Here is a 15,611-nt window from a genome sequence, read left to right as displayed (position 1 = left end):
TCATTATAAATTTTAGATTTTTTCGGTAAAAAGTACTGACAAATCGAGACTTGCTAGCGCGCACAATAACAAGCTTAGCTTAGTGTGCTCGCTAGAGATATGTTTTGTTGTGACTTAAAACAATATTTTTACGTAATGTATGTAACAAATAAGTTGTAATGTTGATGTTCAAATAAACTTTTCATTTTTATTTTCATTTTCAATTATAAATGCTTTTTTTACTACTACAAGTTATCCCTTCACTGCAATCTTACCTGGTGGTAAATCAAACGATCTAAGATGGTAGCGGGCTTACTTGTTAGGGGTACAACAGTTATATTAAATGTATACCTTTAATCGGTTTCTGCGCGACAACGTACTGGTATGCTAAGAAACGTAGCGGCACGCCTTTCTCAGCAGGGTTGAAACCAAATACGGCAGAAGCCAGACCAGACCAGAGAATTTAGGAATTATAAATTCCCAAATTGCCCCTGTCGAAGATCGAACTCGGAACCTCCGCATATAAAACCACAATACACACCGCTGCGCAACAGAAGTTGCTTCTGGAAATAGATAATTATTTCACTTTGTGAGAAATATCTGGCAATAAATATATCGTGGAAATCATTGAGTTAGGTTACTTGAAACCACTTATCCGATAAAAAGGGCAGACTTCCTACGAAGTTGAGCAAAAAACTATATAGCACAGCGCTTAACTAAACTTAGTTATACAGAACGGAATTCAAAAGTACTGTATGGTTTATTGGAAACGTCGACTCTGGCAGCTTACTTGCTTTCACAGAAACAATAATGGAAGTTAAACCACACGTGAACATTTCTTCTATGACAACTATCACCTCTATTTTCAATGACATAAGGATGTTTATATTGCGAGTAACCTTTCAAGTGTTTCCTAATAAATTGTATGCCGAGATTGATCGAGTCATTAAAAAACAAAGCACGCCAAAAACCGTCTAAGGAAATTGTTATATATTACCTTATGAAATTTCCTAATTAACGTATCGTTTCTATATTTTATAAATAATAAAAATAGTATACTTTTATTCATCCTTCATAATAATTAGTTTTCGAAACGAAGGTTTCTTTATATGTTTTATGCATTAATATTTCTTTAGTCATAGGGATTATAATGGTGGAGTATAATTAACTATGTACTTGTCATGATAAAAAATAACGATATTAGATAGAAAAACTTTATTGCAACAAAACACAAAGAAAAACAAACACAAAAGAATGAATTAATGAATATACTTTTATTGCACACCACAAAAAGTACATAAAAAAAGAAAAGTATAAAAAAACAACGTATACAATTTGGCAGTAAATAGTACATAGTTTTAGTGTGCAAAGGAGGCCTTATCGCAGTAAAACGGATAACGGATGGTGCACAAAGTAAAGAAAAAAAAATCTACATAAATAAATATACATTCTAAAATATAATAACAAAATACACAAATATTTAATAACTATAAATATTAAAATAAATATAAAATATCAACATATGTTATAATAAACTTAATTACGTAGATAAACAATAAATTTTCAGACGGTGTTTGAAAAAATGGATAGCTTCTCCACACACCTTTGAGAACATTATGTAGTTCTCTCAGGAATGCAGGTTACCTCACTATGTTTTTCTTCTATGTTCCTTCGCCGTTGAAACAAGTGATATTTTAATTACTTAAAACGCACATAACTTCGAAAAGTTAGATTCCAACTGGGCCCCCGGAAAGTGAAGTAATATCCAGATCCAGAAGATTTCATATCCAGATTTTTTCAAGTCTTTCTTTCGTACCTATAGAGTTGTATTGAATGTACGTTGTTTGTAGTTAATTGTTATTTATATATATAAAGTGTATCCTGCTGTCTTACTAACATCTACAACCATTTCCATTTAAGCATTATTTATTCGCTGTGTAGCCATAAAGCCACCGAATTGTACCCTTCATCAAATTTACTCTGAGTATTAAATTTCACATTTTTTTTAAGTTTATACATTAATGCAATAAAGTTATTTGTGTTTTATTGATCTTTTACCCTAAGTGCAAAGTTAACTTAGTTTGATAGAGTATTTTTATTTATCTGTAAAATATACAGAGCATTGGTTATGCTAATACCAGAATCACACCTGATGATAAGTGATGATGCAGTATATTGTAAAGTGCGTACTGTCCGGTGTGCAGTAAAAGTTCAAATACATGAACACATCAGGAAACCATTAAGTAAACTTATGATTTGAAAGTCCTTCCTCAACGGTTCGTTGACTCGGATTCTACGTGATGAATTTTAAATATACGACTTTCTAAATTGATTGTGATTTTTTTATAATTTCTATAAATTAAAATTATTTAGACATCCAAGTATACCAAGAATACCTAAAAAAGAGAGGTACCATAGGATAAATAAGTAGAATTTATATTTTTATTTCCAAGTGTAAGTTATACACTGCATGGACAAGGCATCGAATGCGGAGGGGGAAATTTCATGTTCCAAGAAGACGAATAAGTTTATATTTAAATGTGTAAGATGGAGGAAGACCAAAGAAGAGTTGATAGATTGCATGAAAAACGATATGGTACAATAACTACGATAAAGAACATTTAGGACGTACTCAATATATTTAGTTCTGTATATTATAAGTATTAATGTAAATCTATATAAATACAATTTTTATGTTGGTTTGTGTACGCTTCAAAACTCAAAAAGTTCTGCACCGATCGAGCTGAAATTTTAGCATTATATATAATCCGCATAAAGGATTGTTTTTATCTATTTTTTTGCATCAGTCACATATCCGCGATAGAAAAAATATTGTATATCCACAAATATTGAAATTGTTATTGTTTTGTTTCTCATTTCTCGACCGTTCCACAAAAATGTGCCACAGCGAAGCATGGCAGGGTACAACTAGTTATTCATAAAAATATTTATCAGTCATCTTAGTTCCCATAATACAAGCTACGCTTATTTGTGGGTTAGGTGGTGATGTGTGTATTGTCTTAGTATATTTATCATTTATATTTTATTTCCACTAAAATTTAATACACATCGTAGGGCAGCCAAGGAGAACGTCCAGTAAAGTGCCGTCCTGTGTCCATTAACATAAAGCGTAGGTGAGACTCATATGCCTGTAATAACCACCGGCATTCATACCCTTCAGACCTGCTTGATGGCAGAAACAAGCATGGTCATAAAAAGGTCTACTATTTTCTACAATAACTAACAACCTACGTTGCTTTTGAGGTATTTGTGTCTCTAAGTTAGCACAGAGCGATTTTAACAGGATTAACCAATACCTAGCAAGTCCTGACCTAGAAACTAAAATCTAACCAATCTAAACTCACAAAAAAGGGAAGACCGGAAAAATTTTAAGTTTTAAGTTTAAATTTTTTTACTTGTTAACTTCATCATCACTTTATATAATAATGGGCAAATTTCGTAACAACTGTTATGATTTTACAATGTGAATAAGCAAACGCGCACCAACCTATATTTTATCATTGCTTTCTATACGTCATGATTATCGCCCAGCGCAAAATTATCTGATATATAAAGAGAAAAATATATGTGTATTTAATCACAAAGATAAATCTAAAATGGAGAAGATGTTGTATGAAGATATTATATACGTTAGCTTTCTCTTTTATTGTATTAAAATAATTAATTCCATTAGCGGCTACCTACTTAATTTGTGTTAGTAATTTTCTACTTAGTTTTTTATTTCTGTATAGTTTTAAGTAAACTTTGACTTAATAAATAAAAAAAATCAACCACTCGACCAGTAAAGTCAATGATAACTAGAAAACAAATTCAAAACGGCAATAAATTAGCGCCACACGGATTCAAATTTTGAATAGTTAGGTACATTAAGAGTAATGGTCTCAATATAAGCCCAAACTACTTCACCATGAGATTGACCTTGACGTTTCGAGGCGTGGTACTTAAGATTGGAAGACTGGATTGTACCCGCGATCTTTCTGTACAGTTGCATGCCGCGTGATTTTTCATGTCTACTCTTATTATACATCTGTTATATAGAGTAAAATTATACTCCATTCGACAGTTTAGAGTGCGATCTGTTGTTTGTTAAGTTATAAATGGTTCAGAAGGATAATTCCATTCTCATGCTATTATCTTCTTAATGATACAATACATTTAATATTAATATATGTGATTTATGTACTGATAATCAAATGATGCAGATATTATTTCTATGATGTTCTATCATACATCTCAGGTTTTATATTATATTATATTATATTGATACATTTTAGTAGTAAGTGTCTTAAATTTCAGACGTTATTAGTTACATTTTCATATACAGTTTCATTAAAAAAAAAAGTAAATGAAGTTATTTTTTTCCCTTATTTCAATTAATATTATAACCATAATGATAAGACATTATAATTATTTATTATTTAGGCTCAAAGATAGGTTAGGTTAGGCTTTTTGTTCTTTTGAGTTGATACTTTTAATTAAAATACTAAGAAAAGATTGCAATACACATACGTGAGTCACGCATTTATAGCACATGTAATTATACAATAGTACGGTCACAAAAATTCGTTCCTATTATTAGAAAAAAGAAATAGTCTCATATTATAAAGATTTTAGAAAGTATTAGAAGAAAACTAAAATAAAGTAAAAAGTTCGTGGGTTAATAATTTTCAATACTGCGTTAAAAATATAATTAATACAATCATACGAATGCAAGTAACTTGCATTTGTATAATTGTATCAATTTTATAAAAATTGAAACAAGTTTTTGGAAAAGCAGCCTCATTAGCCGAACGGCTCGTAAAGAAACGGCGCAGGCGCCGACCACAATGCGCCGTACGGGCAATACCAAGCAACCTTCGACGGGAACCGCACGCGTACCCGGGGCATATATATTATATAAATATTTTAATTTAATTTAGTTTGTATAAGCTCGTTCAACATGAGAAGTTTAATCATCTTCGCTGCGTGCGCTTTTGGTAAGTCCCCATAAATTTATTTATTTACCTTTACCTTTGTCTCCATTGTACATTCTCCCCGAAATATTAAGTGAGCTTTGTCAAAAATAATATTTTAAAGAAAAATACTAGTGAAAACAATAAAGTACTGTGTAAAGTTGCGATATTTAGTTCCGGTTTCAAGCGAATAAGGTTAGCGAAAGTGCTCAACGGATTTTGAAGAAAATAAATTGTTGTAACACATAATTGTACTTGCTAAAGACTCAATTTATATTGGCTATTGTACACTTATTTAAAAACTGTATTGTTGTAAAATAATAAATATGATAACTATACCCGGCCCTAATCCACTATGGCTTAACAAGATATTATTAAATGTATTAAAGAGCTTATAAGTGGGTATTTCGGAATAAAGTAGATATACAATAAAAATACTCTTAAAGAAATACAACGTTCTCCTATTCTAGGTTATAGTGCAATAAAAGTGCTTAATTTCTATCTTACAAAGTCGTGAGAAAATTGAAAACCCATCGACTATTTTTTGAGTATGTAACATATGGTAGCAGATTTTTTATACGTAAAGATTCAAACACGATGGCGACATTTTATAATACAAAAACTTTTACTCACAGAATAACGAGAAAAATTTTCTCTTATTATAAAATTGTATTAAGTTTTTAAAGTTATTGTAATCGTACCTAACTATAGTTTCGGAGACTAAAACCTTCACCGGGTGTCGCATAAGCTGTGCAAAGTAAAAGCTCTAACACGTATTGCGGCATTGCGGTTGCAGTTATGCCTTCTTATAAATACCTAAGTGTTTTGTAAAGGATAGTTCCTTTCAATATTAAATTAATAAGAATTTCTTCACAAAGGTTTATGAAAGTAACAGTCTGGTTTCAAGGACGCTTGCAAATTACTAGATTTGTGGTTTGCGTTTAAACGCTCGTTACCGAATACGAGAGCGAATCGGGGACAAAAAAGTTAAATGCCATGGGATTTCTGGCAGGAGTGAAGCAAAAAAAGTCAATTAAATTTCAATTATAAAAATAATTTAATTTCTTTTCTTTGTAATATTTTTTTGTAACTTACTGCCTGTTAGTTAATATGCTTTTAGTACTTAGTGAATATGTTTTAAATTAAGATTCTACTGAGAAGAACGAAGCTTTAAAGCAATATACCTATAGGCCACTCGTGTCACATTTTGTGAATCTTGTCCTCATCCTAAAAGTTTATCGCATTAATAACAAACTAATGTGTATCCTAGTTCAATTTCAAAAACTATCCATAATAAAAGATAGAACCATAAGAATAAAATAATTGGATATTTAGACAAGTATTGAAAGGTGCATGGCTTACTGTCGGTATGACGGACAATTTTCTAGGGAAGAGTAATCGTAAATTTGATTTTAATAACATACTGGAAAAAATCATTGTTCTAGAAGTTTTAGATAGTTTTAATATCCTAGAATGTAAGTAGACATACGAGTACGTAGAGCAATATAATGCTTTCTCTTTAAATTTACATTTGCAATGTGTTGTGCTTTAAACGTCATTCAAGTAACTGCAAATTTAAATTAATTCAAGTTTTAATATGGCTCGTTTAGAAATTAAGCCTTTAGGCTGTCAGCTTTAAAAACTTTGTGTGTACGTCCTTAACATTCTCGTATAAAGTATTTGATTTAATTATGCGGGACTGCTTTGGTATGTTACCGTGAAAGCAATTTGTAGCTCCAATAACCATTATTTTATCTGTTCGTACTTTATTTTAACGGTAAACTGTTACTATGTCCTACCAATCGCTCATAAAATTAAAAGCAGTAAGTAAAAAAAACCGACTACCGAAAAGCCTTTCTTACGAGGGTTATTTATTTCTTTAAACGGTACTTTTATATGCTGCAGCGTTTCTTTGCCGAATTTCACGGAATTTAGTAAAAAGAAATAAAAAAATTATGTACCTACGTATCGTTATAACGCACGTACAGTAAATATTTCTGAAAGTCTATTCATATATATCAACTTCAGAAGCTCCCCCGGGTTTCTGCCAACGATAAACTTGTGTAATTTTTAACGTAATTACAGTAATAGTAAAAAAATTCAAAAATTCAACGTTGATTTATTTTATTTGGTTTACAATTAATTTATGCTAAAATCCCGCCAACTTGCATTACTGCAGTAAAGTGGCTTTAATTTTATTTTATGTATTTGAGTTTCCAGAATTCTGAATTGAATATTAAGAGTAGTCTTGAGTTACATTAAAAACCGTCAAAAATTCATGAATAGTAAAGTTCTGGAAGTTTCTTACAATGATAATTAAAAACGAGTTCATAAAAATAATTACATTGTTCTACAAACACGACGAAACATTGACGAAGGTCTGACCCTGATATGTCTGGATATACCTTTATTCCACGTGTTGCAATGAAACTGACTCATCATTCAGTGTACACAAATACAAATGAACTGAAATGAAGTGTTTGTCTTCTTTTTTCATTCGAAATAACAACCTCTCATTGGGTATTTGACTGATATCAAACCACTCGTATTTAAAATGCTTGTCTATCTGTCTGTGGGTTTGGGTTTCGGCATATCTGAACCGACTTTGATAGGGCTCTTATAAGGACTTACTTTTATCGTGTCTGGCTGGATCTATTAAGGTCATACTTTTAAGAATGGGGTTTATAGAACATAGACGTTTTAATGATGTTACGTAGGGTTTAAATATTCTATAACATATTGATAATAATTAGAATCTCATCTGCGAATCTCGGTTATAGACAACCGGAATTTTTGAAGATAATTTTTTTTTTTGTTACAAAAACTCCTACACCTAAAAGTTCTTGGGCCTCTTTACCCATAGTAGAACGTGCATATCACTTAACCAACGAGATAGCCGCGAGTTACTGCTACTATTATTATAATAGCAAGTGAGTGAACTACGTGCCATCCTGTAAATAAATAAAAAGCTTACTCAACATACTAGTACCTCGTCCTCCTTTCACCACGTCCTAACAATGTTAGGTGTAATTTCTTAATGCATATGTTGCAAGGGCAATTTTACTATTGAACTCTGTCACGGCATATCGGATTTTCGAAACGGATAAGGTAGTTATAATTGTACTAGCGTTTCGTGTGTAAATACCGTGAATTGGGGCGAATTCGGCAATCGTGATCGATATATTTATTCGTGTCAAACAATACCGCGAGTTCATTAAGATTCTAAACGCATAACCTAGACTGGATATAAAATCGCCGTCTGGCGCCTCCGATCGCTTCTACTAGATGCCGCCGTCAACTTGAGACAAAGAGAGAAAGAATATACATTTATTCATGTTTATTGTTGTAAACGCAACTCTAAATGTATGCCAGTGGTAACGGCAGATCAGAATGCAGCTGTCACCACCCGTCCTCTTCCCGCGTCGTACGAGGCGACTAAGGGAAACCAGTCGGAATGAGTGTACAGAACATACAATCCCTATTAATATTATAAATGTCAATGTCAGTTTGTTTGTTACGCTTTCACGCAAAAACTGCTAAACCGATCCTCATGAAACTTTGTACACTTATTCTTGGCAGTGTTAATAGTAATGTAGAATACTTTATATCCCGACATTAAGCTCGGTTCCTTTGGGAGAGGTTATAATAGGCATTTAATTTTGCTCAAACCATGGTCGGAGATAGAGGACAGAACTCCTCAGCGGACAGCGGCAATACTTTATTTTTTTTTAGATCTACAACTAAATATACCTAATGCCACATCAAAAAACTAAATCAAACGCAGACGAAGTCGCGGGCAACAGCTAGTATTACATATATTAAGAACAGACAGACACCGTGTACACGACCAATATTGAAGTAGCCTATGTGCTATTCCAAACTAAAATCTATCTTTTTGCTATATTTCTTTTTGATCCGTTTAGCTATTCTAGTGCGATTGAGAATAAACTATCTATCCAAACTTTCATTTATAATATAAGTAATAAGTATAAATAAAATCAATAGAGTACGTAATTAACTTGATGAAGAGTAAAAAATTAAGAAAATATATATTTAGGTTATATAGAAAGAACAATGACATATAGGATAATGGAGATGTTTGAGATAAACAGAAAAATGGAACGAAAACAACTTCTATTTTTACAATATTGCATGCAACAGTCGTTAAGCGAACCGTTTAAGTATAATAGCAAATTAGTTTCACTAGTTTAATGAAGTTTAAGTACTTGTTGGAACTATTAAATGAAAATTATGGACGAAGTTGTAATAATCAAACAAGCTAAGGATTATTTTTGATACAGGTTGTTGTTTCTACCGTTAATAGCCGACCTTCGAGTGATAAAGTACTACGAGATGACAGTAAAAAGTTGTTGTGATCATTTGGGTTACATATGATACTTATATAAGTGAATCTTCTGAAAGATTCGACGATGTAGATTCTCACATCTATAGCTATGATGGTAACAACAATGTTTATTTCATTTTCGTTAGTGAATCATATCATTACGATTGAAGTCAACTAATGGACATAGGTATTTTGTAGGGAGTTCCAAAATCCACGGTCCTGGGCCGATTGTTTTCAGCGGCTCGGCGTTAGTTATTAATGTTATTATTTCATTTTAAGTGGCACATCGAATAAGAAAAGAATCAGAGAGAAAAGTAGAGTAAGATGTAGAAGTAGAGCTTTTCATGACAGAGTTAGTCCGGGGCAGTACTACGTCTATGCTTATTTGTGCCATTGAGCAACATTCGTGGTTGACGGTGTAATTGCAGGCGCTTAGGGCTTAACATCTATGCTTCGAGATGATTGACGCAGGGCGGTACTTACTGTTACTGGACGTGTTCTTTGTTGGTTGTTGGTCTTGTTGCCCTTTTTATAGGTTGGATGGTTGGTTGCGATGGTTTTGCTTGGATGGCAATTATTACTACAGAAACATATAAAGAGGACATCTGCCGTTTGATGATAAATATAATATACATACCACCATGCTTATAAATTTCCTTAAACTGGCTTTAGCAAGAACTAGATTGTCATACTAGAGTTTTTTTTACCTGTCTTAAAATTAAAACTAACTTTTCCTTGAAAGTATTTTATTTTAGCGTAAAGTATGTTTTGGGTAAATGTGTAATATAAAAGTAAAAGTGCGTCTACGATGATGGTGATTACTTCGTTCACCAACTTAAACCTAAAGCTACGAGGGTTTCAAACGGGTAAATTATTTTTTTCATATCACCATCTCACAGTAAATTTATTTAGCTATGAAGCTAGAACAACTCACACCCAAGCTTTTTATCGTTTAAGTAATCCTTAATATTAAAATAGGATTTTTCTGTAAGCTTACGTTTTATTTGAACTTTGAACTTATTGAGACACATCTCAAAGATTTCAGTCGGTAATATAAGATAGGTAAGAAAAAATGGGCTATAGTTGCTAACGTGTTTCCGATATATCTCCTGCTTGTTATTCCGAACGTAAATCAGACAGGATGCCGGTTTGTGATAACAATCAGACTCCATAAAAGTATTATAAAATTATAATGTATATTAGGAATAATTAAATTATTTAAAAAAAAAGTCTACTTCCTGTTCCATGCAGTACAAACATATTACCCGTTAGGTCCGTGCCATCAGTTATGGTAAGGTCAAACGCATCAAACCGCATCCAAATTTGCATCTTGATTGTTTTTTTTTTTTTATTTTAATTATTAGCTTTGTATACTGGTTAATATTTTAATAGTAACATCTTTGACTATGAACTATCTTAAAGATTAGCTAAACCACTGCTTTTATAAACGATACAAAAACTTGAATAATGACATATCTCTATTTAATAAATAAAGTACATAGTTGTAGATGTAAGAAATAGTTGAGACGTACATTTTCTTACCACCGCAACCTCACTTTAATGCATATTTTTGAATACTGAAAGTTTATATATGCCTCATGCCTATATGCCTAAGTTATACACATAAGTGTATAACTTGGAAACGTATATATATATTTTATTATATGCAAAGTTGTGTGTGTTTGACAAAAAATAGACTATGCCTTTTAAAATAATGTGCACGCAACTATCAGTGCACGAGGTTAATACACCTCAGATATGATATAAAATGGAAAAATCCCAAACGAGTTTTATAATAAGAATATACCATAATTTAATACAAGGTTTATTAGAGTTGTCTATATAAAACTCTTTACAGTTTCAGCACAAGACTTCAACTGCCCGGATAAGAGCGGCTTCTACGCGGACCCGTACCAATGCGACCTTTATTACAGATGCAGCAAAGGTCAGTATCGTGTGTCGAAAGGTGTTCGTGTCATGCAAATGTCACTCACCTTCGCACGCATGGTTGCACATAATACCTATCAGCATAATACCTATATCTTGCAATTTATTCTAAGTATAGTTTCCAAATAAACTTCCGTTTCTAGCTTTACCAACAGTTATGCTTTTAATCTACATAAAATATACAAACAATATACAATATAGTTGCATAATATAATAAGTCAGTGTGTACGTTAGTTAGTGGCGCGAATAGGGTTTTTAAACAGGATAATCAATAAACACGAAATAGTATATAACAGAAAAATTCCTCACCCATACGGGTTTTACAAAATCCGTGTGGTAAGTAATGTATGTATCGTTATTAATAGTTGTTCAGGGCTGCCGAAGTCTGTTCAGGATTGAGGTCAAAGAACCTGCTCAATGCGCCGGAGGTCGCGGTTTTTCATTCCTACCTATATTAAAGATTAATTACATTGATTGAGATATATCGTTTACGTGTACATTTATCTCAAGGCTTATTTAATAATAAAATATACTACGACAATACACAAATCGCCATCTAGCCCCAAAGTAAGCGTAGCTTGTTTTATGGGTGCTAAGATAACTAACTGATGAATATTTTTATAAATAATATACATAAATAGGTATATAGAATATACATTTAAACACTCAGACACTTAAAAACATTCATGCTCATCACACAAACATTTTCCAGTAGTGGGAATCGATCCCACGGGCTTGGACTCAGAAAGCAGGGTTGCTGCCCACTGCGCCAATTGGCCGTCAAATTTAATTATCTCACTGATAAAGCATTTTTAATGTTTGCAAAACACAGTTAAATTATAAAAAGTCTATAATAATGTACTAAGATAGATGCTGAAAATGTATTAAAATGTACCTTATTACTTATAATATACAGATAAACAGTGAAAAAGATTCATGTTCACCACGCAAATATTTTCCAGTTGTGGGAATCAAACCCACAGGCTTGGACTCAGAAAGTAGCGTCACTGCCGACTGCGCCATTGGGTCGTAAATATTATAAAGGGGCAAAGTAGTTGGTTTAATTGTTTTTAATAGGTTCCGAAACTACTGGACTCAGTTTGACCTCTTTTTTTGGCCATTTATTTCAAAATTGACGTTCGTTAGATCTAAGATAAAGTATACCGTGATCAAAAAATATTTTTAGTACATAAATCAGTATGTAATTATCTTGACTTATTTTAAATGTATTCATGCGTTTTTTTATTTAGTACTAAAATATTAAACCACATTATAAACTTTGTAAAATACAAGTGATGAAACTGAAGGTAATAAAAGCTTTTGTAAATATTAGTAAAGTAATATAAAGGTAGGTCATTGTTCTTGGCAGTGATATTGCAATAATTTTGTTTTAGGTTAGATTTTTTGCACAGTTAAAGTAATAATTGTTCAGTGATACAATCACATTAAAATTCTTGCATATTAAATTAGTTTCCCCAAAATAATTCTGCTCAACGTTGTGTAACAGTTGTTTATTGAAGGCATACTGACGCCAAACAGTAGTCTTTTAAATCTGTTTACATAAGATTAAAGCGCTAATATTAAAAATATAAAAGTATGTTTTAATACTAACAATGATTATATTTCTATGAGAAATTGTTGAAGATCTTCATCACATTTAAAAGGCAACAACTTGAAACGGAACCCTTCCAAATTTAAAAATAATGACGTGACACTAACGTCGTCCTTTTTAAACACAGATTAAACATGTACAATATCATTTCAAGGTCAAGCGGAACAGAAACTCTGTCCGGATGGCCTTGTGTTTGCGGATGAGAACCCTCACAAAGAGCTCTGCGACATCCCATCAAATGTTGACTGCGGAGACCGTAAGGAATTACGTAAGTAATTACAATTACTACATTACAACTTTTTAAAAGCTTTAACTCGGCTAATGTAGGTATTTCAGTAATTGAGAGAACCTTTAACTTTGTACAATAATGTAGAGCCCTATTTTTTATAAAAATCATTCAGAATTTTTAAATTTAAAATGTATTTATTTTAAGTCTGCCTATTTTATAAACACTTGAAACGTCTTTCATACCTGTTTCATTTCAATTCGATCTTAAATAATGATTGGAAAATTATATAAAAAATAATAGAGCCATTAATTAAGGCTTAGACTTAAAAAGCTTTAGAAAAATGTATTATTTACGTTAAAACAATTTTTCAAAATGTAAATGCTTTTATTTTCTTTTAGAGGAACCAAAACCCTCAAAAGGTTGCCCACGTCAAAATGGATACTTCAAACACCCAGATCCCCAGGTAACCAACATTTTACCGTATCAAACCGAACACTGTCGTTGCATTTCGAATCTTTAGACGTCCCAAACATACCTAGGTATCCACAATAAATACTTCTAAAGGTACTAAAGGTTTTACTGTTCTTAGCAATAAATAAAAAGAGTGGGTACCATTAAATATTTAACTCTGAAACTCGGGTCTGAAATGATGTCTCTGCAATTTGAATTTGTATACATTCATTATTTTTTTGTTGAAACCACATGTAATAAAATGTAAAAAAAATTTATGTACGTAACAAAATATGATTTAAAGGGCTATTTTTATACTTTGAATTTAACTTAGCAGTCTGGTTATCTCTATTTTGCTGTAAAAACTACCAGCTCCGTATTGTAAGGCAATATTTAACAACTGAATAAGTCCGTTAAAGATGAAGGCTAATTAAATTATTTCTAGGCATGTGACAAATTCTACTACTGCGCGGAGGGTGTTCCTAATGAGCTCCCTTGCCCTCCCGGTCTGTACTTCGACGAAGAGACTTCCAACTGTGACTGGAAGGATTCCGTCGCACGCACGTGTGATCAGATCACTAAAGGTAAATAAACTATAAATTAAATTGAATAATATCTAGGCATATGCATATAAATGTGTGGTGACGGCCAATCAGAGTACAATTATCACTATTCCTAGTCAAACATTTATGAATCCTGTAATAGAACTCAATTAGACGATGAAGATTAACGAGTAGCGAGAGCCGAGAGCCTTGTTTAACAACTAAAAGCTGAAGCAATAAATAAATATTTTCTACGACATTTTTAAGTCAGTGCCAAGTAAAATATAACATTACTAAGATACCTTTTTTAAAGTAGTTAATAAGAAAAGTACCCAGTAATTTTTTACATTTTACTTGGCACCGACTTAAAAATACAAAATACTATATTGTTTACCTTATTTTTTACCTTCAGTAAATAAGGCATTACGCCAGAAGTATTTCTACTGCCTTTTACTTAAAATAGGATTATAAGTACAGCGTGGACACGTGTACATTGATCATGTACACGTACCCAAACTTACGCCTAGACCTTATCTGCCAACTTTACGCACCAGGGGAACTGCCAATATACTTTGTCCTTCATAACTTCATAATATAACTTAAAAAGTCGTTTATTTGATGACAAAAAATATTTTCTGTCCTTTACAGATGTCTTAGACGATGGCTTTACTTGCCCTGACGGCGACGTCATGGGACCCAACGGCCGCGCTCTACCTCACCCCACATTCCCCCACCCTGAAGACTGTCAGAAGTTCTACATCTGCCGCAACGGCGTGCAACCCCAGAAGGGCAGCTGTCCTTCAGGGAAAGTATATAACGAGGACACTTTCATGTGCGACGAACCAGAGAAGGTGCAAGGATGGTAAGATAATTTAATAAAAAATACTTATCTTTACATTTGCAAGTTAGCCAAGGATAAAGTTTACTTATCACAATAACGATACGGCAAGAGTAAAAGCTATTTCAAATATCAGAACACTTTTATTCTTCATAGTGCTTATAAGCTATCTATTATTATCTAGTTATTAACCAGCAAATACCTAATTCCGAAATCATTCAAACGCAGTTGTTTTAAATTTAAATATAAATTAGTTTGTAAGGTAAAAATTTTCATCGAACTAACTATGATGTTTTGTTTACAGTGAAAACTATTACGAGGGACAACCCACAGAAAAGAACAAACTACCGAAGAAGGCGTAAAAGTTAGATAGTAAGATTTAATAATAGTGTTAAAATTTAAATAAATAGTGTCATAGCCTTTTAAAGTTATTCTTTTATTTCTAATCCATTGTGTTGTGCAAGAGCCCATAATAATCAAACGAATGATATCAATTAATTTTAAATAAAATATACTACGACAACACACACATCGCCATCTGACCCCAAAGTAAGCGTAGCTTGTGTTATGGGTACAAAGACGACTGATGAATATTTTTAGTGAATAATATAAATAAACACCAATATACAGATAGACACCGAAAAACATTTATGTTCATCGCAGAAACATTTCCAGTTGTGGGAATCGAACCCACGG

At 32.3% G+C, this 15,611-nt stretch overlaps 1 protein-coding gene across 1 annotated transcript; it reads left to right on the top strand.

The window, feature by feature from the left end:
* The first annotated feature begins 4,863 nt into the window (after positions 1 to 4,863).
* Positions 4,864 to 15,311, top strand: LOC120637934 (protein obstructor-E-like). The gene is made up of 7 exons (XM_039910004.1): positions 4,864 to 4,976; positions 11,156 to 11,242; positions 13,011 to 13,124; positions 13,484 to 13,548; positions 13,981 to 14,119; positions 14,726 to 14,939; positions 15,220 to 15,311. Exons 1-7 carry the CDS (start codon positions 4,940 to 4,942, stop codon positions 15,275 to 15,277), a joined length of 714 nt encoding a protein of 237 aa, XP_039765938.1. The 5' UTR covers positions 4,864 to 4,939; the 3' UTR covers positions 15,278 to 15,311.
* The last annotated feature ends 300 nt before the right edge of the window (positions 15,312 to 15,611 follow it).

This window comes from Pararge aegeria, chromosome 4, assembly GCF_905163445.1.
Source record: "Pararge aegeria chromosome 4, ilParAegt1.1, whole genome shotgun sequence".
Taxonomy (NCBI): domain Eukaryota; kingdom Metazoa; phylum Arthropoda; class Insecta; order Lepidoptera; family Nymphalidae; genus Pararge; species Pararge aegeria.
This window is presented reverse-complemented; position numbering and strand designations above follow the sequence as displayed.